This window comes from Camelus ferus, chromosome 16 (assembly GCF_009834535.1).
Source record: "Camelus ferus isolate YT-003-E chromosome 16, BCGSAC_Cfer_1.0, whole genome shotgun sequence".
Lineage (NCBI taxonomy): Eukaryota > Metazoa > Chordata > Mammalia > Artiodactyla > Camelidae > Camelus > Camelus ferus.
Genome location: NC_045711.1, coordinates 37,016,981 through 37,042,626, shown reverse-complemented (window position 1 = coordinate 37,042,626; position 25,646 = coordinate 37,016,981). Strand labels below are relative to the sequence as shown.

The 25,646-nt window shown below is 49.0% G+C and overlaps 1 protein-coding gene across 3 annotated transcripts in view; it reads right to left on the bottom strand.

The window, feature by feature from the left end:
* Nucleotides 1-1,300: 1,300 nt before the first annotated feature.
* DBF4B (DBF4 zinc finger B) overlaps nucleotides 1,301-25,646 on the bottom strand; it is a 31,501-nt gene continuing 7,155 nt past the window's right edge. Inside the window, exons 2-16 of one of the 3 annotated variants that reach the window (XM_014554701.2) lie at nucleotides 23,359-23,445; nucleotides 22,718-22,766; nucleotides 21,917-22,155; nucleotides 21,396-21,458; nucleotides 19,033-19,187; nucleotides 15,417-15,602; nucleotides 14,541-14,591; nucleotides 13,689-13,752; nucleotides 12,468-12,541; nucleotides 10,859-10,892; nucleotides 9,335-9,380; nucleotides 7,093-7,209; nucleotides 4,533-4,641; nucleotides 4,258-4,382; nucleotides 1,303-3,394 (exon numbers count right to left, since the gene is read on the bottom strand). In XM_014554701.2, coding sequence (XP_014410187.1) covers nucleotides 2,530-3,394; nucleotides 4,258-4,382; nucleotides 4,533-4,641; nucleotides 7,093-7,209; nucleotides 9,335-9,380; nucleotides 10,859-10,892; nucleotides 12,468-12,541; nucleotides 13,689-13,752; nucleotides 14,541-14,591; nucleotides 15,417-15,602; nucleotides 19,033-19,187; nucleotides 21,396-21,429 — 1,860 coding nt within the window. In that variant the 5' untranslated portion in view covers nucleotides 21,430-21,458; nucleotides 21,917-22,155; nucleotides 22,718-22,766; nucleotides 23,359-23,445 and the 3' untranslated portion in view covers nucleotides 1,303-2,529. Of the gene's footprint in view, nucleotides 3,395-4,257; nucleotides 4,383-4,532; nucleotides 4,642-7,092; nucleotides 7,210-9,334; nucleotides 9,381-10,858; nucleotides 10,893-12,467; nucleotides 12,542-13,688; nucleotides 13,753-14,540; nucleotides 14,592-15,416; nucleotides 15,603-19,032; nucleotides 19,188-21,395; nucleotides 21,459-21,916; nucleotides 22,156-22,717; nucleotides 22,767-23,358; nucleotides 23,446-25,646 lie in introns of all 3 variants that reach the window. The other 2 variants (XM_032457368.1, XM_032457370.1) reach the window with 2 other exon arrangements.

The following is a 25,646-nucleotide window of genomic DNA, read 5'->3' as shown; positions in this document are numbered from 1 at the left end:
ATTAAGTGATAGAACCAGAGCACGGAGGTGAGAACAAGGTCCCAGGCCCATGTCTGGGGAGGCAGTGAGGGCTGGGGGGTTCATGCAAGCTCAGGGCAGACACCCAAGTTTGGTGGTGAACCAGTACTCATGCTCCAGAGGGCAGAGGCTGGGGGAGGGACGGCAACCACGCTCACGTAGGGTCACCGGGGAGCCAGGGAGCTACGTTTCAACACAGTGGAAAAGGAGAAAAGGAACCTGACTTTGGTCATTATCAGGTTATCTGGTGACCTTGTATGGGCTAATCTTCAGGCAGAGCCACCGCGGAGGTTTGGAAGGAGGTTCGGGCATGGAGGTAGAGGCTATAGACCACAGGAAGTAGCCAGAGAACAGGAGTGAGCTTTCTTCAAGCTGCTGAATCAATCCAAGTGTTTCCAGGATGGAGTTTTTGGGCAGAGGGAAGGAGAGGCGGTAAATCTGAGGAAGAAACTGATGAGAGCGCAGGGAGGAAGGACAGTGCATCCTTTGAGAATCAGATGTTGAAGGGGGACTGAGAGCAGGATGAGGCAGTGCCTGGTGAGTCTGAGTCAAAGTCATCTGCTGAGGGAGGCTGTGGAAGGAGGTCTGAACAGTCCCCATGTGGAGGGGCCACCAAGGGGCCTAATTTATGTCAAGCAGTACCTACCTGTCCTGGGTCCAGTCTCAGGTATTCTGGGTTCCTCTCTCAACTTATATCCTGGAGACCAGAACACAGATGTGGCTGTGGAGAGATAAGAGTCTCAGGGCTTGACCTCTCCAAGGTCACAGCTGTTGAGATGGGAGGGGACAGCCACACAGTCAACTGTGAGGTCCTGGGCAGACAGTGATGCAGGTGTCAGAACCTGGTGCATCAGTCTTTGGGTGAACAGCACATGAGGATATCAGAGGTCTGAGTAAAGGGCGGGGGGGAGCTTTTCACCCAGAGTAGCAGAGATATGGGAAAGGCACCGGGGGACAAGGCATCCCCTTTTGCCACGAAAGGAAAGGGATACACCAATCAGGGCCCAGAAGGAAGCCATTGTTTGGGACCTGGGGAAGGGAAGAGGGCCCAGAGCAGAACCTTTGTTAGGGCAAAGACATTTCCTTGGGAGTGGGTGGCAAGCATGCCCTCTCTAGGTGACTGCTCAGTGGGCAGCAGTCAGTGGGTGACCTGGGGAGACTGGGCCGGCAGAGGCTGGCGGCACCCACACACACTCTCCCACTCACAGGAGGCTCCCATCCTGCAACCCAGTTATTCTGTCCGTATCTGCTTGGGTCCCTGGAGGGCAGATCAAGGCCCGACACACTGCACTCCAGCCCCATCTCTTTGCTATTTGTTATTAACAAATTTATTTACATTTCCTAGACCAAGATTAATTGTGAAACTTAACAGGATGGCATAAAAAGGCCAAACATGACCTCCTTGAAGGTTGTACGCATAGTTGCTCTATTTCCAAACTAACAACCCAGGTCTTCACCAGCAGCTAGGCCCCGCTTTCTTCCTCCAAAATGAGACACAGAATAGCACCAGGCTTCTGGTAGCTTCAGCATTTAAAGAGACAAACACACAGAGGCAGAGACGGGTGAGAGGAACCACAGTACAAAATGTAGTAATAAAAAAAAAAGTGGTCAGAGAATCAATAGCAAACCCATCTCTGTCTCCAGATTAATGGCTTGGCTGAAAGAAAGGAGGGGGGAGGTCCTGGGGGAAGGAGGGAGGGAAGAGGGTGATGCAGAAGTTGGCAGGTGAGCCACTGACCCTGAACAGAACTCTGGGTGGGCAGCCAGGGCTGAGGCCACAGGGAAGAGCTGAGAGGGGTCCCTGAAGGCGGCTCTGGCCACATCCTGGGCTCAGAGAAGTCAGTGCTGGGCCCCTACTAAGTGCAGTGGGAAGGGAGCTCTGGAAGTGGCGCAGCCGAGCCCCTCCTCTGCTTCATATGTTCCTGAGGATCTGTGTGCAGAGCGTGGGGGGCTGGGGGAGGGGACAACACACAGGCATTTCAGAAAGCAGGAGAGCCACATGCTGGTGGGAAAGGAGGCTGGGGGTGGGGGCGGGGAACACCACCAACAACGAACCCTCTTTGCTCTGCAGAGCAAGTGCCTGCAGAGGGACAGGAAGCCAGGCCAGGGCTCCTGCGGCTCCAGCTTCTTTGTGGTCCCTCCCTATGCCAACCTTGCCTCTGCCTCCTGGCATGGGCAGCTGGCCATGGCTGGACAAGCCCATTGTAGACTGCCTTCTGGTCAGGACCATAGCTGGAGTGAGGGGAGAGGGCAGTCCTCTGCCCAGACTCTCTTGGTCCCAGTGAAGATCCAGAGGATGTGAGGACCAGCTTGGTCAACCCCACAGAGTTTGGCTATGACCACAGCTGTTCACTTGGACTTCAAAGGCCAAGGCCCCGGACGCTGCTTCTCCTTGTCTGGTCAGCCCTGCTGGGTGTGCGGCACTCAGCAGAGCTCTAACTTGGTTGGATCTGTGTATCCAGCCCTCGAGTTGGGACCTGTCTGGCCCCAGAGCTGCATGCCTAGGGGGACTCACAGGAGCAGTTCTCTGCTGGCGCTGGGCTGGGGTTGGGGCTGGGAGACAGGGAGGCAGGGGACTGGGAGAGGCTGGGGGGCCCAGAGCCATCGGGAGCAGCTGGCTCCCCCGCTGGCTGGCAGAGGGTAAGGGAGAGAGGTAGATTGGCTCTCTGCAGATCCCCCTGGGGTCTGTGTGCCCGCAGCTGTCTGCAGGTGGCCTGACAGCTGGCCTGGGGCTGTGGGGCAGCTGGGAAGCTGGTCAGTCTTCTGGGAGATAGGGCCAGCGGCGGCACACTCAGATTCCTTAGATCCTGGGGGCAGCCCAGGTAAGGAGCCTGGGAGGGAGAGGCAGGTCTGTGGGTGGCACAAGGGCTGGAGGGAGGCCAGAGGCCTAGGCTCATGGCCTGGAAGCAGAAGGGAGAGAAGATGCTTGCCATTAGTTGTCCTGGTGCCACAGGGGCTGGGGGCTCTTGGGACAAAGAATGAGGCCTGTGGCCTTTTCTCGGCATTACCACTGGGAAACTGAATCTTCCGCTTGTGGCCAACAAGTGCCAGGTCTGAGCCTGAGGAGAGTTCGGTAAACCCAGAGCTGGTCAAGAGGCACTGGTAAGCAGGTGTTCCTGAGGGGTCCACAAAGACATCAGCCAACTCCTCTGGCTCCTGGCAGCTTGCTGGTGGTCCAGGTGTCTTGCCAGCCTCCACAGGTTCAGCTGGTGCCTGTGTGTCGCCCACTGTGCCATCCTGCTCTGGGGCACCTGGGGCCTGGCGATCATCTTCCTTCCTCCTCCTGGGAGATGCTGTCCTGGGATGGGAGGGCTGGTTGGGAGGCAGAGTCTCAGGGCACAGATGGTCACAATCTGAAGCCAGGGAGCCTGACTGCCTGTGGGAACAAAAACACCCAGTGGGCCAAAGGGTGCAACTCAAGAGCAGGTGGCAAGTTGGGATCCTCCCGAGCGGGGCTGAGGCTGAGGGTGGAGGTGGGGCAGGGCACGTGCGGTGCTGCCCTTCCAGGCTCTGGTGAGCCGAAGAGAGCTGCCCATTCGGAGGCCCTGTGGTTCTTGGTTCTGCAGCCTGTGGTCAGGGCTGGCCAGAGGAACAGGTTAGAGGCTGTTCCATTTAATAACTTCACAGAGGAGGCTGTGCCCTTTGGTGGCTGGAGAAAGCAGCACAGATCCTGGCTGGCCAAGCTGAGCCCAGGGAGGCTCCCTGAGGTGGAGACTTGGGGTGGAAGGTGAAGCCACAGCTCCTTAGTGGGCACCAGGGGGAAGTTGGGGCTCAGAGTGCCCTGGGATTCCACTGAATCCCCTGCAATCCTTCCTGGGGGTAAAATTCTAGAGAAGCAGAAAGACCCGGGGAAGGACTCAGGAATCCCCCTCCCCGCTTCCAGAAGGCCAGAGAGGCATGAGACCAGACACATGCCAGGACCGGAGCTGCTGCAATGCTCCCCCTGCTCCCTCAACTGTGGTGATGCCTCTGAGTTCTAAAGGGAGCCACGCTCTGGCCTGGGCCCATCCTGATCAGCTGAAGCCTCGGAGGTCTTCCTCTTATCCCGACACCACCAAAACCAACAGGACAGAAGATGGTGGGAAAGAAAGGGAAGGAAGGAGAAAGACAGGGATGCCATAGCCTGGTCCCTGCTCTTGCCTACCTGAGGGTTATTCCCCACCTAGAGAGGGCGACAGCAGGACAGGTGGAAAGGCGGGTGTGCCCACCACCCGTGGCAGGGTGGCAGGTGGCGCTTACCCAGGGAGGCTGGCCTGGAAGGGGATGTCTGCAAAGCTGTGGCTGAGTTGGGCGATGATCCAATCGACTTCAGCATATGAATGGGCTTCCAGGGCAAAACCCCGGTGCTGGGGGCTTTGAAGATGCTGCCCGGGGGTGAGAGGAGGCACAGGGCATTAGACCAGGCCAGGTGGGACGCAAGCAGACCAGCCAGCCTCACCAGGGTGGAGAGACTGGGTGGGACAGGCTCTCATGGGACAGTCTGTGAGCAGCTGTGTGGTGGGGAAGGAGCTCACCCTGTGCAGCTCCTCAAAGGCCTCCTGGCAGCACTCACAGTAGCCTTTCTTCCTCCGGGGCACTGTGCGGGCGGCTGATTGTGGGCTTGGCTCCCGGTCCCTGGCTTCTCTGGGGAGGGCACACGGAGAGGAAGAGTTGTCACTGCTGGAGCCCAGGCCAGGGAGGGGATGGACCAAAATGGCCAGAGCCGGGCAGGCACAGGCTAGCCTGCCTACACTTGGTGCCACTCGTCCAAGGGTGGCAGGAGAGGCAGCAAGGAAGGCGAGACCACCCTGTGGGCCCCCTGTCCTAGCTCCGTCCTCTCCCAGCCCACACATCTCAAACCACAGGTGAGCGTGGGGGGACGAGCGGCAGCAAGAATCCCTGAGGACGTTCCAGGGCTGAGCTCACACACAAGCCCACGTTCATTTGACCTGCACAGCTGCGCCTTCACTGAGGACTTTCATATCTTTCTGAAACCTGACTTCTCATCTGAATTTCAGTTCTGTATTTTTAACAGCCCATAGGGCATTGCTATTTGGCTGAGCCAACTCAACAGGTCCAAAATATTCCCCTAAGGACTTTCAAAGTGACACAAAACCCAGAAAATGTAGAAAAAAGCAGATAAATTCAACTACATGCAATTTAAAAAAACATCTGCTTGGCAGAAATCATAAGCAAAGTTAAAAGACAAACCACAAACTGGGGGGGGGGATATTTATAACTAATAACATGGGAAAGGGCTCATTTCCTTGAAACACAAAGGGCTCCTTACAAATCAATTAGTGATCAATAACTGAATAGAAAAATGGGCAAAGGCTATGACGAAGTTTCACGCAGAAAGAGATTCAAATGATCAAACATATGAAAACATACTTAACCTCATTCATAAAGAGAAAAAAGGAAAATTACAATTATGCTGAGATATGGTTTTTAACCTATCAAATTGGCCTAAGTCAACAATTCTGACAGCTCACAGTATTAGCCAAGGGGATGGGGAAACAGGCTCTGGTCCAGTGCGGGTGACAGTGTACACTGGCATCACCTCCATGAAGAGTAATTTGGCCGCCTTTCTCAAAATTATAAATATGGGCACCCTTTGACCCAGCATTTCCACTTTCAGGAATTTCCTCTGCAAATATACTTGAATGATCATAAATTTACTCTGAACAAGGCTATTCACTACAGCATTGTTTAGAATAGCAAAAGACTGGAAATCATCTACGCATCTGTTAAATAAAATACGGTAACTCCATACCATGGGATACCCTGCAGCCATTCAAGGGAATGAAGAAGCCCTTTAGGTGCTAATAATAAATTAATCTAAGATGTGTTAAGTGGAAAAAGTAAGATCCAGCACAGTGAATATCATGCTACTCTTTGTGAGAAGAGGGAACGAGGGCACACAATGCGCCTCTGTACACACACAGTCTCTCTGGAGACTCGACCTGGAGAATGAAGGCTGGGTGTAAGATAACAGACTTTTCACTTTAAACTCTTTGTAACTCTTAAATTTTGAACCAAAATATAATAATGATTTTGAAATTTAAAAAAATTGAACATTTCCTCCCGCAGATTTTCTACACACCCCCTGCCCCAGAACCCTGGGCCAACCCTCTGTTCCTCACACGTGGTCACCAAAGCTTCACTGCTTCACTGTCTTCCCCTTACAACCTCTCAGCTCCTCTGCCACCCCAGGGCCACCCCCAGCCGTGCACCTGGGCGGCCTCCTGGCTACTGCTCTTGACCCCTTGTGCCTTCCAGGAAAGGAATGAGGGGCACCTGGACTTCACCTCAGCCTGTCTTTCCCTCCTCCCCTCTCCATCCACTGCCACACTCCATTTCTGTTTTTCCTATTTGCACTATTTCCTGACCCCATGGCCCTCATCTACCAGTGGAACCCACAGGCCCTCCTTGGCCCTGGGGACTCTTGGGCTGAGTGTCTGCCCCGTTCAAGTCTCCTGGTCTGTGAACTAACCCTGTGGCCCCTAAGTTAGAAAGGGTCTGAGAAGGCGTCTAGTCCATCACCTGAGCTGCGTTCCTTCTGTGCTTTGGTCGGTGAAGCTTCAAATTCTCACAGGTCTGTAGAGTAGGAGCACCAGTCAGCCTACAGGCCACTTTGGGCCACCTAGTGCAGCAGGCACCTCAGGTCCCCCGCCCCATACGTTTAGCTTGAAAGGCCTCAAACTTTGACATGCACTGAACTCATTCGGGGAGCCTGTGTATGTGCAGCTTTGGGGGTTCCAGCACCAGAGACTGTGATTCTGTAGGTGTGGAGTTCAGGAACCTGCATTTTTAATGGGACCCGAGGAAACTCTGATGAAGGTGATCTATAATCTGAGTTTCAGAAACCAGCCTGTCACCCTCTGGACACCAGTCAAATCCTACAGTATGGATGGAGAACAGCGAATGAAACGGATGAGCACTTCCAGTGTCTCTCTTCTCTGGGCGAAGTTCCCAGAATAGACTTTGCCTAAGGAGCTAACACATGGCCATTCCCCAATCTGACCAGCAGGCCCCTGACGGGGAGGACTCTGGCCGGTACCCAGCCCCTGGTACTCAGGAACCAGAAAGACCCACCTGGTATGGTGTGAGCTGCCCGGAGTTGTCGGGGCCTCAAAGGGACTTGTGTCTTTGGGTCCCAGAAAAGAAATTTCAGGAAAGGATTTAAACTGATGGTGGAAAGGACGAAACTTCCTGAAACAGAAAACTTCCACTTTGAGTACCGTGGGGAAGGGGAAGGATGAGGAAGGGGGGCCAGCCCGATTCCCTAGAATTCCAATCCTGATAAAGCAGATTCTCACCTGCCCACCTTTTAAATTCTAGAACAGTGCTCTCATCTATCTTGCTGGATTAAAAGAATACTTATGTTCTCTCCATTTTCCAAACCTTCGCTGCTCCCCTGGACCCTGTAGCTACCCGCCGAGCTGAGGGGAACACTGGTGTTACCCCATTTTATAAAAGAAGAAACGAAGCCCACAAGGTTCTGGGACTTGCCCAAGGGCTCACGCACGACCAGCAAGTGGCCAAGTCCAGATGGGAAGCCACGCCTCCTGACTCCGGATCTCGGCCCTCAAAACGACGTCTGAGGACTCTAGTCTGGCAGAATCTAAATGCAAGAATGTTTAAACCAGAACAGTAACCTTCCTGTTCCACGAAGAGGAACATTTTTGCTCTGGGCTGGTTCTCTAGTATTCTGACCGGAAAAGAGGCGTAGTGAAGGTTCTGGAGAGTCAGACCCGAACTGAGTGGTTCGGTGGTTTGCTTCAAGTTGCTCACATTCAAGACTTTCAGAGCCAGATCTGGTGATTTCTGGATACTCAGCAAACCCCGCAGACGGGGGTGCCAGGCACACCATGTCTGGCTTCAGTGGCCAGTGCAGGGGGAGAGCGCAGACCTTGGTCCCTGGGGGGCACAGTGAGAGCCCTGCGGCCTCAGGACTGAGTTAACAAATGAGTCTTCTTGGACTCTGAAGGAGGAGGTGCCCTTCACAGCCCCGGTCCCACCCTTTTGTCCTTCTCCTTGTTGTTTTGTTCCTGCTTAGGTGGCTGGAAAGTTGACGCTGGTCAGGCTCTATTGGGCTTCGAAGGGCACCTGCTTCAGAACAGCATGTAAAAAGGATCATAAGGTTCAGCTCTGCTTGGTCTTGCCGGTGATGCCAGAGGCACACAGCACACTGCCCCTGCAACTCCGGTAACAGCCTGTGCCCGCCGTGTGCGGAGATACTGAGGCACTGGTGGCGTCTCAGCCACTGTGTGTGAGTCATGATACTTGTACTTAGCTGGTTGTGAAGGGGCTGAGTCTGAAGGACATCCCACTGGAACTAGAGAAGACGGGACCTCATTCCATCCCTGCGTTCTTTCTACTTGCTTTGGGGCACCAGAGCCAACTCTGTACCATGTGCAGGAGCCATCTGGAGGACGGGCAGGCATGCCAGGCTCCTGAGGCTAGGTCTTTAGCTGGCCTGCCTGAGGCTGAGGGACACAGAGAATTCTGGTCTCAGGAGTCTCTGCTGGGTACACGTGGGCTTTTTCTCTTAAACAACTTTTAATTTTGAGGTATTTCTCGATTCTCAGACTTTTGACCTAGCACTTACTTAAGAGTCAGTGGTAACCCAGTTGGCCAATAGCCCATCGAGTTATCATCAACGAGACCTTCCTGCTCTAGGTAAGAAGGGCCCTCATGGGGCGGGGCCAGGGCAGAGTGGAGAGGGCTCCAGGCAAGATGTGGATTCTAGCCTCCGGCCAAGACTCATTAGCAAAGTGGACAGGTCCAAGTTCCTTAATTTCTGACCTCCGTTGTTTCCCCACTAGGAAGAGGATGGACTCTCAGGCTAGTTTTACCCAGGGTTGTCCTGAGGTAACATGTACCAGGAAAGGGTTTTACAGAGCAAAACAGAAAGGCTTCATCAAAGACAGGGTGATCTGACAAGGGAACCCCAGTATCACCCCAAACATCCTCACTTCAGCCAAGGCTGTACTAGCACTGGCCTGGGGCCGGCAACGATTTGGTAGTGTCAGCGGACACCTAGGGGGAATCGAGGAGTAAAACTGTCTGGATGGGACACCAAGAGCACATAAAAGCAGAGTGTGAAAAGGAGGGGATTCACACACAGGGTCATTAACCTGTGGCTCATGACTGAGGAATGCCAGCTGGGCACGGCACCTGCAGAAGCTCCTCCTGACCTGTGTGACTTCTCCATGACAGGGGGATAAAGTGGCTTCTGGGGAAGACAAAAGCGTAGGGCTGGAGGGCTCCGTGTCCCCGTGTCAGTGTGGGGCCCCGAGTACCTCTCCTCCACGTGGGTCTGTGGCCCCCTCACCTGCTCTCATCTTCGACTTTGAGGAACGGTGCCTTCAGTCTGGCCACTGGAAGGAAGAAGGCACAAGTGAGCTGTCTGTCTGCCCTGGCATTGGCCCGGGCTCGACACACAGGAAGGGCCGAGGCTAGAGTCTGCCAAAGCCTAAGAGCCTCTCAGGGCTAGAACATTCATTGCCCCAAGATGCACCTTTCCATTTGCAGGGGTGAGGCACCCACTCCCATCTCCTCCAGCCTCAACCTGGGGAGAAAGGGGTCCCTATTTGTGGGGAGGGTGCAGGGTGCCTGGGGTCCTCAGTGTGCCCTCAGCCTCCTGCATGTGGGTTCTGGAGGCTGTCAACCGACCATTAGAAACCAGGCTGGGTGGGAGAAACCCCAGCCCCTGTTGGTTTCTACTAAAAGCCTCAGCTCCTTCCCAGACCTTGACTCCTGGTGTCTCAGAATCCGAGGGGCCTGAGAATGGTTCCTGGACAGGGTTCTCTACAAGAACTCTAGGTTTCTTGGGGGGAAGGAGAAGTGAGGAAGAGAGTTAAAGAGTGTTTAGAGGTCTTAGCAGAAGGAGGGTAAAAAAAAAAAATCAAAATCGAAATCTGGTTCTTGAAAAAAAATAGGGCAGAGGGGTGCTGGGAAGATAAATTTGGAGTCAATTAATCAAGAGATTCATCCCCTACTAGCTGGCTATCTGCATGGTTTACAGACTCTCTAAGGCATTATAAACCACTTCTGCCTTCCCACAATGACCAGAAGTCCTGTCAAGGGGGCAGCCAAGGCACTGGAAGCCTGGGCAGAACAGTCACCAGATCCCCAAAGAGGCCGAAGCCTTTCAGCTCTCAGACCCGCTCAAGGCCACCTGCGCCCCAGTAAAAAGCAGCCTTTCTCCCTGCACAGCAGCAGCTCCCATTAATTACTTTTTTGGGACAACTTCTTGTCTTTTTAATTAACTGAGACGGTGATTAAAATCAATTCCCCTATAGATTTCCTTGAATTTCAAACACAAGAGGTGCCAAGTAACTTTTCTTAGCTCCTGCTTGTGCACGAATAAATGCCACTTAAAGAGCATCTTTGGGAGAAGCATCCAGGGGGAGAAACTCTCCTGCTGTCCAAGAGGAGCTGGGAGCCGGGCCCATCAATCTGCCTGTTTGTCAATTTCAGGGAAGTCTGGCATTTCTGAAAGGGGTAGGCAGCTGTCAAACTGCCCACCCCAACTGCTCCTGAATCAGAAGGAAAAGGATGCTGAACTTTGATCAGTGCCCAGGAACAGCCAGAGGATGCAGGAGCCAGAGTGACTGCATGAGGTCTCAGCTCGAAGAAGAGGGCCTGGCCCAGCAGTCCTGGACTTGATCGCGGAGGCCCCTCTCCTGCCGCTCTTCTCTCCGAAGCCCAGGCCCTGGAAACACGATGGGGCAACACAACCTGGACTCGCTTCCTGCCGCAGAAAAGTGAGCAGATGCTGCCACAGAGGGAGACATGGGGAAGCATTTAGGGAGGGAGGGATGGCAATTAGATGAGGAAAAGCTATTGCACTGACCTTTCCGTGTTCTTGACTCTGTTGGACATTTTCCCTAAATGGAAAGGGAAACTAGGTTAAGGATGTGAGGAAGCCGGGAGGGGTTGAGGAACAGGGCCTGGTGAGCCGAGCTGCTGCGAGTCTGCCCCACTTTGTTTTCTGCTGTTGGCTGGACCCTGAGCTGCAGCAGACCTGAGTGCCACGGCTCCCTCTGTCTCCCCAAGGACTTGATGCGAGGGGAGCTCTGTGCATGAATCTCAACGGCAGCTGACTTTGTGCAGGGACTGCAAGATGGAGCAAAGAGCAAGGGCTGGGGAGCCCCGCAGGCCTGGGCAAGGGTGGAGCCATGCCACCTGTGCTGTGCAGAGTTCCCGCCTAATGCCTCAGCTGTGGCACAGGTGAAGTTCAAGCAGGTAGCAGACCCGATGCAGAGCAGGCGCTCACTAATGGCAGCCTGTGTTTTCTAGGCGCGGCTGCCTTCCCAGGGCGGCAGACAGGACGAGGTGAAGACAACGGCTTTTGCTTTTTGGTGCCCTATCCTGCGGCCCCTGACTCTGTTGGTTAAAGCCAACTTTTAGGCCAAGGTCAAACAAGGCTAATATAAAAAACCAAATGGAACAAATTTTAAGAAAATCAGTTAGAGCTCAGAGGGCATGGGTAGGAAAAGGGATCCAGAGAGGCCTGATTGGGACTGTGCCTCTGGGCCCGAGGAGGTTCCAGACTGTCCTCCAGGCCACACTGCCACGGTAGACACGGCCCCGAGAAGCCTTCCACATCCCCTCGCCTATTGGCAGGCTGCACCCAGAACTTGCTCCAAAAGACTCCCAAGTATCTACAAAAGAGATTATTAAATGAACAAAGCAAGGTAAAAATACTGTGCAATTGCATAGAAGGGGGCTTTTGACACATCTGCTGGTAGATGCTTGGCGTCCTGGAGGGCTAACTGGGAAACAGTCCACCTCAGGCTTAGCGGCTGGGGAACCAGAGCTGGGGGGGAAAGAGACTTTCACTATATACTTTTCTCAACTGTGAGCAATGTGGATCTATTCAGCAGCAGAACCCCAGAGACACCGAGACCAGAGGGTGTGGCACAAGGGGCGCCGAGGCTGAGCACTCCATCTGGTGTGGATCTACCACTGTTGGTTGTGCTCCCAAGAGACCTGTAGGGTCCTCAGACTCAGGCTGGGCAAAGACCCTGTGGCTTTAAATCAGCCTGGGCTCTCTTGATGAGGTACACACAGTTCTAACTCCAGCAAAAGAAGGAAAAGCCAAACAAGAATTTGGAAAATGGCAGCTATTTCAAACCCCAACACCTGGCACCACCCATGCAATCTGCAGGCTCACTGCCGGGCCAAAAGCCATCCCTAGGACAGCAGCCTGGCCAGCAGGCCACGAGCGTTCGCGTTTTATCCAGGCCAGACAACCTGCAGGCAGTCCAGGGCCCAGGCACAGGGAGGAGGGAAGACCGGGCAATGTGGGGCTGTGGGCATCAGGGAGAGCTGACTGAGAGGCTGTGTTCCTCCCACTTTCCCCAGGACAGCTGGGAGGAGATGGCTTGGTGGGGTGTCATGGATTTACCAAAGTTGTCACAGGCTTTACTGTTACCCTTCAGTTCAGTGGGAGGACCTACCTCTGGCTTCTCTGGCCCTTGCTTCTTCACACACAGAGCATCAAGAGACAGGTGCTGCACGTACATCACCATTTCTGTGGGGGAAACAGGGCTGTGGCCAAGGGCTCCCTCTCCTCACTTCCCCAGCACAGTCCCTTCCTGGGGCTGGGGGACTACACTTCTCACCCAGCCTGGCCCACTGGATCACACCAGCCTTGCCTGCCACCTTCTGGCTACGTGTCATCCCTGCACCTGCTGACAATAAAAGAGAGGGCTGGGTCCTCTATCCCTGGAAGAGCCCCTGAGCTGGCTTCAGGCTCCTTGGAAGCACTGAGTACAAGTCTTGAACAGGAGGTGCCTTCTAGCCCATAAAGGGCTTTAAGGTACAACTGCAGAGCTGCTTCTGTCAGGCAACCAAGCCACGGGAGTTCTTCAGATTTAACCTCAGAGGGGAAGAGACTCAGTAGGGGCTATACGTGCTGGAGCTTCTCGAATACTCAGGAAGTCAGGAAATTAGATCAAGTGGGAATCGGATGGTTTTCCAGCGATGGTGGAACCCCCCATATCCCAGACCAGGACCTTCCCAAGCACAGTTCTCTATCCTTTGGCAGATCTCAGGCAGGATGTGGACCAGCCCCTTTCAGTGGGTCAGAGCAAACCCCAGAATCAAAGTGGAGCTGGATGTGAGGGCCAGTCGCTGCCAGCTGATTCACAACAGCTATTCTAGTGTGAATTTATTACAACCTGAAGACGGGTGGTTAGAGTGTGAGGCGAACCTAGAGGACAGAAAGAACATGAAATTTAGCCGGGCCAAACTAGGTGGGAATGTGGGCCACATTACTCACTCCTGGTCAGACTATGGATGATTTACTTACTACATTCTCTGAGGCTCAATTTCCTCATCTGTACAATGGGCAGAGGGAAGTGGTGAGGGAATTACCTGGCACAGAGTAAATGCCTGATAAGGTGTCATGGATATTCGGATTCTTCTTCTATTTGTAAAACAGGATTATCCTACCAGCTAAGAGGAGCTGTCGGGTTAAATAGAACAGCACCTCCCACGACCTGCGCTCTCCTCGTGTTACTGCTGGTCTCTCCCCCTCCCCGCCTGTGTGGATCAACACAGTAACTGAGTGCACCTGGCTGCAGCTGGTACATGACTCTGATCCCTCCCCCAGCTGATATTCCCAGTCAAAGTCACCAACCCTCCCGTCCGCAGGAGCCCCGGGGCAGGAAGGGTACCATCCACGTGCAGGATCCGCACTCCCCAGGAGCGGGCGTTGCTCAGGAGGCTGCTGCTGCTCCCCTGGAAAGACAAGCAGAATCAGGCAGGGGAATGGACACCATGGCTGTCCTGGCTTCTGGGAGCTCTGGGTCATCCACGTGGGGAGCTGTTGGGAGGAGAGAGCCCAGAACCTGGAGAGTCAACCCTAGCCCCCAGGAAGACCTCTGTCCTCCACACCCCAGGAGGGGACGGACTGCTGATCTGCCTACAGGCTCAGCTCTGGCCATCCTGTGATCAGGAAGGGACACGCTTACATGAGAGCTGTTTGTTGGGAGAGCCTCTGTGAGGAAAGCTCTCAGCCCACAGGAAGAACACAATAAACACCACCAACAGTCACCACTGTCTACGCCTGCTGCCCACCTCCCTCCTTGCCAGGCTGCCCTCATCACAGGCAAGGCACCCAGCTGCGGTCACTTCAGCGACTCCTCTCACAGGATCACCTCAACTCCTCCTCCTGCCACTTAACTGTAACGGCCCTGGATTCTCACAAAAAGGATAAACAGCCTCTTGTGAAAGACATACAAAGTCTGACATGCCCCACAGCATCCCTCCAAGGTTCTCCTGGGAGGCTCTGGAGTTGGAAAGATCATGGAGTCAAACCTCGGCTCTGCCACTTCAGCCCTGGTTGACCCTGGACAGATGTCCTAACTTCTCTGAGCCCCACTCCCTCATCCATAAGGAGGAAATAACGACACTGCCACAGGTCTCGCAGGGTGTGCCTTTCGCGTCAGTACTTCAGCAGAACCTTTGGAGGAAAGGCTGACTCCTTCGCCGTGCGGAGACACACTCCAGCCTGCCTGCCAGCTCACCTGGTTCCTGATGGCTGCCTGCAGGAGCTCCTTCCCTCTGCTCAGAGGCACCTGATGGAACAGAGGAGCAATGAGGTGAGCTGGGGAGACCACCTGTGCACAAACAGATGTCTCCACCGGAGCTGGCAAGGAGTCACGTGTCTTGGAGTCACGTCCCTCGGAAAGCTGGGAGCAGTGAGAGCCAAGGAGCCTGGAGACCCTTTCAGAAGAAAAGGTCCAGCCACAGCCAAGTTCAGGTCACCTGCAGGGAGCTGTGGCCCGGGCAGCCTGGACCCTGGTGAAGGGCATTCTGCATTCACCCAAGGTCAAGTGTTACAAACGTCCTAAGACCTTGCTCTCTCTTTTTTTTTAACTGAAGCATAGTTGATTTACAATGTTGTTAGTTTCTGGTGTACAGCATAGTGATTCAGTTACACATACATATATACTTTCTCATTATAGGTTATTACAAGCTTTTGAATATACTTCCCTGTGCTACACAGTAGGACCTTGTTGTTTATCTATTTTATATCTGGTAGTTTATATCTGCTAGTCCTAAACTCCTAATTCTGAGACCTCTGTTTAGAAGCCCACGCTGCCGAGAAGACAAGCCTCGGCCAATCCCAACAAGCCCTCTCTGGTTTACAGAGGGCCCTCCTACTGTTTTTGAACCTCAGACTCTGAATTCCCATAAAAAGTAACATTTATCACCGAAGGAAGGGCATGTTGCCGAGGTGTTGAGATCCAGAGCTATGATAAGATATTTTCAGCCCCTGAATTCAAAAGAGATTAAAATAAACCAGATGAAACTAAAACCAGAAACTGCCTAAAAGGGCTCACCAAGGCTTACTTCCTTCGTCTGTAGGGTACCCCTTTCTGACCCCATGAGGTTCTCACCGAGTCTGCGGGTTTCTGTGCGGGCCTGGGATGGCTGCCTTTTGGGTGGGCCATGGGCAGTGTTTCCACTCGGATCTTGCTGGGACTGGGGCAGCCTCTGTGACTCGTCCCACTGCTCTCTGCCTTCGCCTCCCTGCGGCTGGACACGATGTAACTTACTTCTTTGCTCAGAAAACCCTCAATTACCTGAAACCAGATCACAGAGGTGGCTGAAACTGAAAAGGCAGATGTGGAATCACCAACAGCGAGAGGGTGGGGAAGGAAATCTTGGCTGCCAGAAGTTCCAGGATCAATGTCTTTAAATAGACCAAGTGCAGTTCTGTGCGGGCCCTCAAGAAGACATCATCCTGAAATACAATAGGGTTTATATATATAACACAGGTTCTTGCTCCAGAACTGTAGCTCCTCCTGGCCCAGCAGCAGAAGCCCAGAGGCTCTGGGTATTTGACTAGTTTGAGTTTGCTAGGAGCAAGAGCACACTGAAAGGACCAGAGAGAATTAATGGCTTGGTTAAGCCATGCTTTTGCTGTGAAGATACACTGGGACATCCAGACGTTGCACCTGTCACCTTGAAAGGAGCCTGAAACAAAAAAGGGTTTTGGCTATTACTCAGCTGCGTAAGTACCTGCTCATCCTACCTGTAAGCCCTGCATGGCACTGAGAGGGTCTGACATCCTGCATCACAAGAACCCAACACAGTGCCTGAAACACAATGACACTTAACTCACGTCTGTAGAAAGAAGACAAGACAGAAATAAGCAGTAGTTTAATAACTCTCTGGGGGAAAAAAAAACCCTGCTTTATAGCATTTGCTGAATTCTGTGGGGTAAAATCCTACCATGGCTGATTTCAAGCTACCCGTATGATGTCACTGAATGTGCAACTTGAAAGAGATGCTAAAAATTCGTTCTTGTGAGCCAGCCCCAGCACATCCGTGAAAGTAAGGATGGGTGATATCTCTGAGGTGTGACTGGATGAGGAACCTGGCACTTATGTTAAGGAAAAAAAAAAAAAGTTTAGGTTCCTCAGAAAGCTAAACATATGGATTACCATATGACTCAGCAATTCCACTCCAAGGTGTACACCCAACAGAATTGAAAACAGGGACTTGAGCGGACACTTGTTCACTGATGGTCACTGCAGCATTACTCATAATGGCTAGACAGCTGAAACAACCTGAGAGTCCATTAACAGATGACTGGATAAGCAAAATGTGGTCCACCAATACACTGGGGAGTCATTCAGCCATAAAAAAAGAAATGAAGTTCTGATCTCTGCTACAACATGGATGAACCTTGAAAACTTTATGCTAAGTGAAATAAGCCAGACACAAAAGGAAATATCTGTGATCCCACAGATATGAGGTGTCCAGAATGGGCAAATTCCGAGACATAACATGGAACTGAGTTACAGGGGTGGGAGACAAGGAAATGGGAAGTTATTGCTTAAAGGTTACAATTTCTGTTTGAGGAGATACGAGTATAGGAAACAGAGCAATGGTTATACAACAGTGTGAATGTAGTTAACGCCAATGAACCGCATACTTTAAAATGCCATATATGGAGGGAGGGTATAGCTCAGGGGTAGAGTACATGCCTAGCATGCACAAGGTCCTGGGTTCAATCCCCAGTACCTCCAATAAGAAAACATATAAATAAATAAATGGTGGGTGGGTATAGTGCAGTGGTAGAGTGTGTGCCTAGCATGCGCAAGGTCCTGGATTCAACTCCCAGCACTGCCATTAAAATAAATAAACCTAAAATTAAAAAAAAATTAAAATAAATAAACAAACCTAGTTATCTCCCCCCAACAAAAAAAAATTAAAATTTAAAAAAATTAAAAAATAAAGTGCCATATACATTTTATCACAATTAAAGTCTTTAAAGCTATGGCTTGAAGGAGTACGTCCATCTACCTCCTGTAACTCGGCAAAAACAAACACTAGAGGGTTTGAGCAGGGCAGTGCTACCCCACCTAAATGACAGATGATTCAATGGCCACACACTCGTCCCATCCCAACGAACCCACTCCTTTGCAGGTGACTCTGCTGTTCCTCCCATCAGGAGGTGCAGCCTGAGTCCACTCCCTTGAATCGGACTCCTTTTGACCAACAGATGTGGTGAAAGTGTACAGTATGTGTGCATTCCAGAGCCTAGGCCTAGAGAGGCCTTGTCGCTTCTCCCGTCACCTTCCAGGAAAGCTGCCGAGACCACCGTGTAAACCAGCTGGTCTAGCTCACTATATGTCCACATGCCTGTGTGTACACAGATGACGTGTGTAAGGAACTCTTCACACAATATGTAAGCAGTCACGTAGCAGCTGCAAGCATGAACTTCCAGATGTGCGCGTGAGAGCATCTTTGGTCCTTCCAGCCCAGCTGACCCTCCGGCTGAATGCAGCTGCGGGAGTGAGCCTGGATGAAACCAGCAGAGGAACCACCCAGCAAAAACAGGAGAGTGAGAAATAGTAAATTGTTGTTTTAAGTCCAAGTTCTAGGGTGGTGTTTTACACAGCAAAGGCTAAATGACAGAACACACTAAAAATTCAAGATGTGATTTGGGGCCCATTTGGGTGCATAATCCTCATTCTTTCCATCCCCATTGCTAAGTTTCCATTCATTGGACGGCAAAGAGCCTCTGCATTCTGAGCCTCTTCACACAGTTTCCCCAGTTACCTGCCTCTTGGGGGCCAAGTGCTATCAACCTATTTGCTAAACACAAGAGTTTCCCATGTCAACCCCTTACTAAAAGTGCCGTAGGACATGTGCTCTGAAAATATTGTAATGGACTCAAACACAGCGAATGCTTTTTTCCCCCAAAGCTGTTCACCACAGTGCTATTTATAAGAGCTAAGATTTAAAAATCATCTAAATGTCCATAGGTTAAGGTTAAGTAAATTAATAATCCACTCAAAAGTATATCCTCATTACAAAGGATGTATGTGAGGGGTAATATTGATAGGAAATTGCTTTAAGGTTATGGGCAAAAAGTTGGTTATCAAAAATATATTCATGATCATAGCCACACAGAAAATAAGCATTAAAAAAAAAAAAGGATAGAGACAGAAGCAGAAGAGTGGTTACCCAGGGCTGGGAGTATTAAGGGGCAATGGGGAGTGACTGATAATAGTATAGCATTCCTTTTTGGGGGTGATGAAAATATTCTACTGTAATTACACAATCTGCAATATCTCTGTGAATATACTAAAAACCATTGAACTGTATATTTTAAATGGCTGAACTGTATGGTATGTGAATTATAGCTCAATAAAGTCATGAAAGAAAGAAAGAAAAAAAAAGGGAGGGAGGGAGAGAGAGAGAGAGAGAAACAAAGAAAAGAGAAGAGTCCACAAGAAAATAAATTCATCAAAATGATGGTTGTCACTTGGAGCAGTTCCATGCTCTCTGAAATTTCTAGAATAAACAGATACTACTTTTCTAATCAGGAAAAAAAATTTAACTTTACTTGAAAAAAAAAAAGGTTTATACTTAAATTGCTTTGGAGAACGCAGTGAGAGCACGGAAAATGCCCCAAGTCACAGATATAATCCCTCTCCAGCTCCTGCCCTACAACCCGCAGAGGCACACGGTCCCGCAGGAGAGAAGCAGGTTGCATACCCCACCCAGCTGCTGGATGGCTCCTGTTAAAAACTGGAGGTTCTTGCCAGCAGGCAGATCCAAGTAAAAGGACTTTCCAGAAAAGGGCTGCCTCCCAGCATCTGGAGAGTGCTTCTGGCATTTTCCCAGACAACTGGAAACTCCGAGCTGAGCTCCTAGAAAACAACAAAGGGGAACAGAGTGAGAAGCCCGAGGTGAGAGGGAGCCCTGCAGGTCCAGCAAGCCTCGCCGACAGCCCCTGCGCAGTGCACCCAGCCAGGCCCTGGGCACCAAGATGGACCCGAGACTCCTATTCCTGCCCTGATGAAGCCCGGAACCTCATACATCCATGGTGGAAATATAAAATGGTGCAGCCACTTTAGAAAACAGTGGGGCAGTTTATCAAAATGTTATGCAGAGTTAGCACAAGACCCAGCAACTCCACTCCAAGGCATACATCCAGATACGTCCAATTAAAACTTGTGCAGGAGTGTTCACAGCAGTGTTAATTCATTTTAGCCAAAAGGTGGAAACAATTCAAATGTAAATAAAATGGTAAGCAAAATGTGATATGATGGAATACTATTTGGCAATAAAAACAAATGAACTACTGACACGGGCTACAGCAAGGATGAACCTCAAAACATGCCATGTGAGAAAAGCCAGACACAAAAGACTACATATTGTAAACTGCATTTTTATGAAGTGTCCAGGAAAGGAAAATATAGAGAGACAGAAGTTAGATTAGTGGTTGCTTAGGGCTGAGGGTGGGAATGAGGAGTGACTGCAAATGGGCATAAGGTTCTTTCTGGGGTGATGAAAATGTTCTACAATTAGATGTTGTGTTCATTGCAAAACTCTGTAAATTAAATAAAAATCATTGAGAGTGTACATTTATGACAAAAGAATTTTATGTAAATTATAACTCAATAAATCTAAAAAACCCCACCTTAGTGAACATACCTTTGAGAATTCTGCATTTCGTTGTAAATAAATTTTACATTGAAAGGAAAAAACTATAAATAAATTTGGAACTCTGATCAATGAAATGCTTGCTGAATTATTTATAGGGCAAGGTAAATGCCTACACATTACCTGAAATGTATCAAAGGTAAGATGAGTGGGGGGAGGGTAATACAGCTCAGGGGTAGAGCACATGCTTAGCATACATGAGGTCCTGGGTTCAATCTCCAGTACCTCCATTAAAAAAAATAAAATAAAATAAAATAAAATAAAATAAAATAAAATAAAATAAAATAAAAAAGCAAAGCGCTTAGGACTGAAGAGCCAGATGGAGCCCAGGAGATAAGGTCTTGTGCCAGCCTAAAGTGGGGAGTGAGAATTGGGAACTCCTGCACCAATCTAGGAAAAAAGGTAAGCCAGAAAATAGTCCATCCACCAGAAGAGACAAAAAGGAACACTGTGTATCTTAGTCTGGGCTCCCCACGAAAGGAAAGTCTTCACTGAGAATCCAAAACCACAGGACTCCCAAGAGTCTGGAATTCAAACTCATACTAGTCGTGTGGTCTAAGAACCCACTACTACCACCATCAAACAGAAAGATAAACATAAAAAGTAATCCCAGCTAATAACACCTTGGCCACACTTCAAAGAATCTAAAGCAAAACTCCAGAAGTCCATAGCTCAGTCCAGGGTTCCCTGAATTTCCTCAGTATCTACCTTTTGCAAGAAGAAACCACTGTAATTTTTCAGTGTGTTGAAGGAAAAGACCTTTGACTCAAGAAATTTAATACAAAGGTGAAATAAAGATGTTCTCAGGTATACAAGCCTCATAAAGTTTATCACATAAAGCCCCCTTTGAAAACACTCTTGGAGAAAGTTCATCAGCAAAAAGAGAAATAGATTCAGAAGAAAGCAACAAGACATGGGAAGGAAGAGTAAATAATTTGGTGAAGTATATAACTGTTTAAAAGACAACAACCAAATGGCATATCTGTAACAATCCAGAACTCAAAACTAGATGATACTAAGAGGGGAGGAGAGCAATATTGAAGGAAATGACTATGTGCTAAAATACTTGTCTAACTGGATAGGGGTGTTTAAATTTATGGATAAATTTAAGAATTTTATGGTAAAAGTAATGAATATGGGTTTAATAAATTAATCCATCCTGACTCCGCATCTATCTGCTAATCTTGTTTTTAATATCAGACTGAAAGCTCTCGTTTGACCTTTATCATGAATTCCTAAATGATCCATGACATCCCTCAACACACACACACACACACACACACACACACACACACACACACACACACACACACAGTAATTAGAGGGCTTTTTCTCTGCCTTTTCTTCGCAAAATGCTCTGGGCAGGAGTAGCAGCTTTGACCTCGCATCCCTAGTTTTGACTTATTACTTACCTAGGTCCGGAGCCTGGAGCCTACTCTCAGCCATTGAACCCTCCAGTTCAAACCAATCGTTGCCTTTAAAAGAAAGACAAAACAGCAGCTGAATCACCTTCACTAGGCTTCGATCTTCCACTATCCCCTCCCCTGACTCCCAAATCCCGCACAATTCCCATCGAGGCTCCCAGGAACCCCAAGACTCAACTACATCCAAACCCACATCCCCTCTCTGCTCCTGCGCTTCCTTCCAAGCTCTTGTCCCTCAGTCCCTCCGCCCCCTTTCAGACTGCTGACTCAAGTCCAGTGGCCTCTTGGCCACCCCTAATACATTTCAATTCCCGTGCCTCTTTCCAGGCTCTTGTCCCCTCAAGTCCCTCTACCTCCTTTAGACCTCAGTACCCTCAACTCCTGTGACCCCTTCCAGGCCCCTCTACCCTCCCCAGCTTCCGCATCTATCTGCTCCCCAATTCCTGTGCCCACTTCCCGACCCCATACCCCTCTTTAACTCTTAGGACCCTTTCCGCCTTCCTTCTTACCTCTGCTTCCCTTTCCCGCTCCCTCCTCAAATTCTCGGCTCTTTCTTGGCCCCCGTACTCCTTCAAGGCCGCCGTATCACATCTTGGGCTCCTTGAGCTCTTTCAGATCCTTGCACCCGCTGTTCCTCTCCAGCTATAACATCATTCTCTAAGCGCCCTCGGTCGCGGCTTCGGTTTAAATTTCCTGTCGGCCCCGCCCCTGAAGTTACGTAAGGGCCGCGAGCTGCCCTACGGAGGCCCTGGGAGGACAATCTTAACTTAGCCGACCCTCCCCTTCTCCTTCGTTTCCCCCTCCACTCCTTTCCGTCTCTTCTTTTCTCGGCTTCTCATTGGTTGGAGATATTTTGAGCCTATTAATAACAGCCCCAAGCTGAGGACTAGCTGTAGCGTCTTTGTGATTCCTCACACTGAGCTAGTCTGAAATTCCTAGGAGTTCAATAATAAATAGCAAAATAAGCCTAATACTTATAGATAGAGCATTTACAGTTGAAAGATTCCACATACACACAATTTCATCTTCACATCTTTTCTCTTCCTTTTTTTCACTTACTGACCCAACCAAAATAGAAAATTCTCAAAAATGGTGCCTCCATTCCTCACTTCCCATCTTTTCTTACTCTCACCTAATCCTCACCTCCCTACTAAAACTACTTACCCAGGTCACCTGTGACTCCCATTTTCCTCAGTCCTATCCCAATTCTAGAACGTCGAAACAGACTACACCTGTGAGTTCGGTAACACTCCCTCCTTCTTGAAACACTTTCTTCTTTTTGCTTCCATTCCTACCCATTTTCACCTTACCTCAATGGCTCCTCCTCAATCTCCTTTGCCGATCCAAAGTCACTTCCACCTATAAATGTTGTAGTATGCCAAAGCTTTAGCCTTTAGCCCTTAGCCCGCTTCCCTTCCCTATTAGCACTTTCTCCCTAGGAGGTATCTTCCAACTCCATAGCTTTACAATTCAGCTCTGTGCTAGTACCTGAGTTCTGACCTCTCTCCAGACCTCCAGACATATATTCAAGTATCCACCGGACATTTCCGTTTAGATGTAAAATAGGAATCTCAGGCATAACATGTTCAACATTTGTTCCACCCCACCAAAAAAACCAACTATCCTTCCAACCTACCCCATCTCAGTAAATGTCATGTCATCCACTCAGTTGTTCAAACTAAAAACCTACAAGTTATCTTTCAGCACTTTCCCTTAACCCCACCCCATTCCAAAAATTAGTTCTACTAATTCCAAAGTACATCTTGAATCAGACTACTGCTACCACTCTAGTCCAAGCCTCCGTAATTTCTTGCCCAAAGTACTGCAGTCAGTTCCTAACATACTTCTACCCTTAAATAGCTTCCTACCTCTCCCCAATATAATCCATTCCCCACGAGCAACCAACGATATTCATTAAACACCATGGTAGAGTTATATATACCACATATACCTGGTATTTCTTCCAGTGGGGTCTCTGACTGCAGATTGTACATCTCAGCCCTGAAGAACTCAAGCTCGGCCATGTGACTTTCTTTGGCTGATGAAAAAAGAAAGAAAGTGACCCATCACTCAGAAGAATAATTTTTAAGAGCCAGGATGGTTTATCAAGTTCTCTTTCCCCTTATCTATCAATGTCCAGCCAGAGGATGCCCTGTCAACAAGGGTTCCTTGGTGAAGAGGACATGGAACAGAACCATGGGCAAGCCATACTGGATGTGTAGCATAAGCAAGAAATAAACCTTTGTTGTTGTAAGCTACTGAGATTTGGGCATCATTTGTTACCATATGATAATCTAGCTCAAGGTCCTCAAAGTGTGTTTCAGTCCTTTCAGAAGTGTCCATGAAGTTAAAACTATTTTTACAATAATACTAAGACATCATTTTCCATTTTAGCTCTCATTCTCTCAAGAACGTTCAGTGGAATATGCAGAGGCAAAAAATGAAGATCCAACATTTTTCTGTTAAATCAAATATCAAAGAGATTTGCAGAAATGTAAAAAAATGCCATTCTTCTATTTCCATTAAAAATGCATTATGTATGTTAACACATAGTTGACATATTTTTAAATGACAAACTAGCATTTAAAAATTTTAATTTCTAATATGGTGAATATCAAATATAATTTGATCTGCAAACATAAAATATTTATAAGTATAAATTTTATTTATTTATCTTTATTGAAGTATAGCCATTTTACAAGGTGTTAATTTCTGGTGTACAGCATAATGTTTCAGTCATACATATATTCATTTTCATATTCTTTTAAATTACAGGTTACTACAAGATATTGAATACAGTTCCCTGTGCTATACAGAAGGTATTTTGTTTATCTATTTTATATACAGTAGTTGGTATTTTTAAATCTTGAACTCCCAATTTATCCCTTTCCACCCCCTTTCCCCTGGTAACCATGTTTGTTTACTATGTCTGAGTCTCTTCCTGTTTTGTAGATGAGTTCATTTGTCCTTTTTTTTTTTTTTTTTTTTTTAAGATTCCACATATAAGTAGTATCATATGGTCTTTTTCTTTCTCTTTCTGGCTTACCTCACTTAGAATGACAATCTCAAGGTCCACCCATGTTGCTGCAAGTGGCATTATTTTATTCTTTTTTATGGCTGAGTAGTATAACTATACCACAGCTTTTTTATCCAGTCATCTGTCATTGGGCATTTAGGGGTTTTTTTTGTTTGTTTTTAGGTTGTTTTTAAGTATAAATTGTAAAATACCCACATTGTGGTAGCTGGTCTCCAACATGGCCTGCAATGATCCTCAATTCCTGATAGTCATGCCCATATCAAATAGGGCTATGTACCAACAGAATATTGAGAAAATGACAATGTGTGACTCCTGAGGCTAGGTCATAAAAGATATATCAATATCTGTATTGCTGTTTCTTGGATTGCTTGCTGTGGGGGAAGCCAGCAGTCATGACAGGAGGACACTCAACTACGCCTGCTGGGAGGCTCACAGGGGGACAAACTGAGGCTTCCTGCTAACAGCTGGCCCCAGCTTCCCACTCCTGTGATAGAGCCATCTTACAAGCAGACCCTTCAGCTTTAGTCAAACTTTCAGATGACTCTAACCTCACAAGAGATCCCAAGTCAGAAAATCCCAGCCAAGCTGTTCCCAAATTGCAGGCCCACAGAAATCCAAATAAATGACTACTGTGGTTTTAAGTCATTACATTTGGGGGTGATTTGTTACACAGCAACAGATAACAAATATACACACACAAACAAAAAAGTGGGTGTTTTGTGTGTGTATGTGTGTGTGTGTGTGTGTGTGTGTGTGTGAATCTTCCATTTTCAAAAATGTAAAAGGGCCTAAAACCAGAACTTTCAGAATTGCTAACTTACCTTATCTTGACAGACAAATAAAACCAGGTCAAATTACCCTTCCCTTCAAAAACTCCCAGTGATTTTCCCAGTTTGTGCCTCAAACCAAACTTCTCTGAGTCTTGAACAAGCCAAACTCATTTCTGCCTCAGGGCCTTTGCACTAACAGTTCCATTTCCCAGATATTCTCTTTCTTTTTAGGCATCAGATCAAATCTCATTTTTTCAGATAGGACTTCTGAGATCACCCAACCTAAACAGTAGCTGCCCCATTCCTTGCCAGGTACACCATTTTGTTTTATTTTCTTCATAGCACTTACCATGATCAGAAAGTAGCTTATTCGTTTACTTGTTTGAGATCTATTGTCCCTCCCTAGAATGTAAGTCCACAGAGCAAGGACCT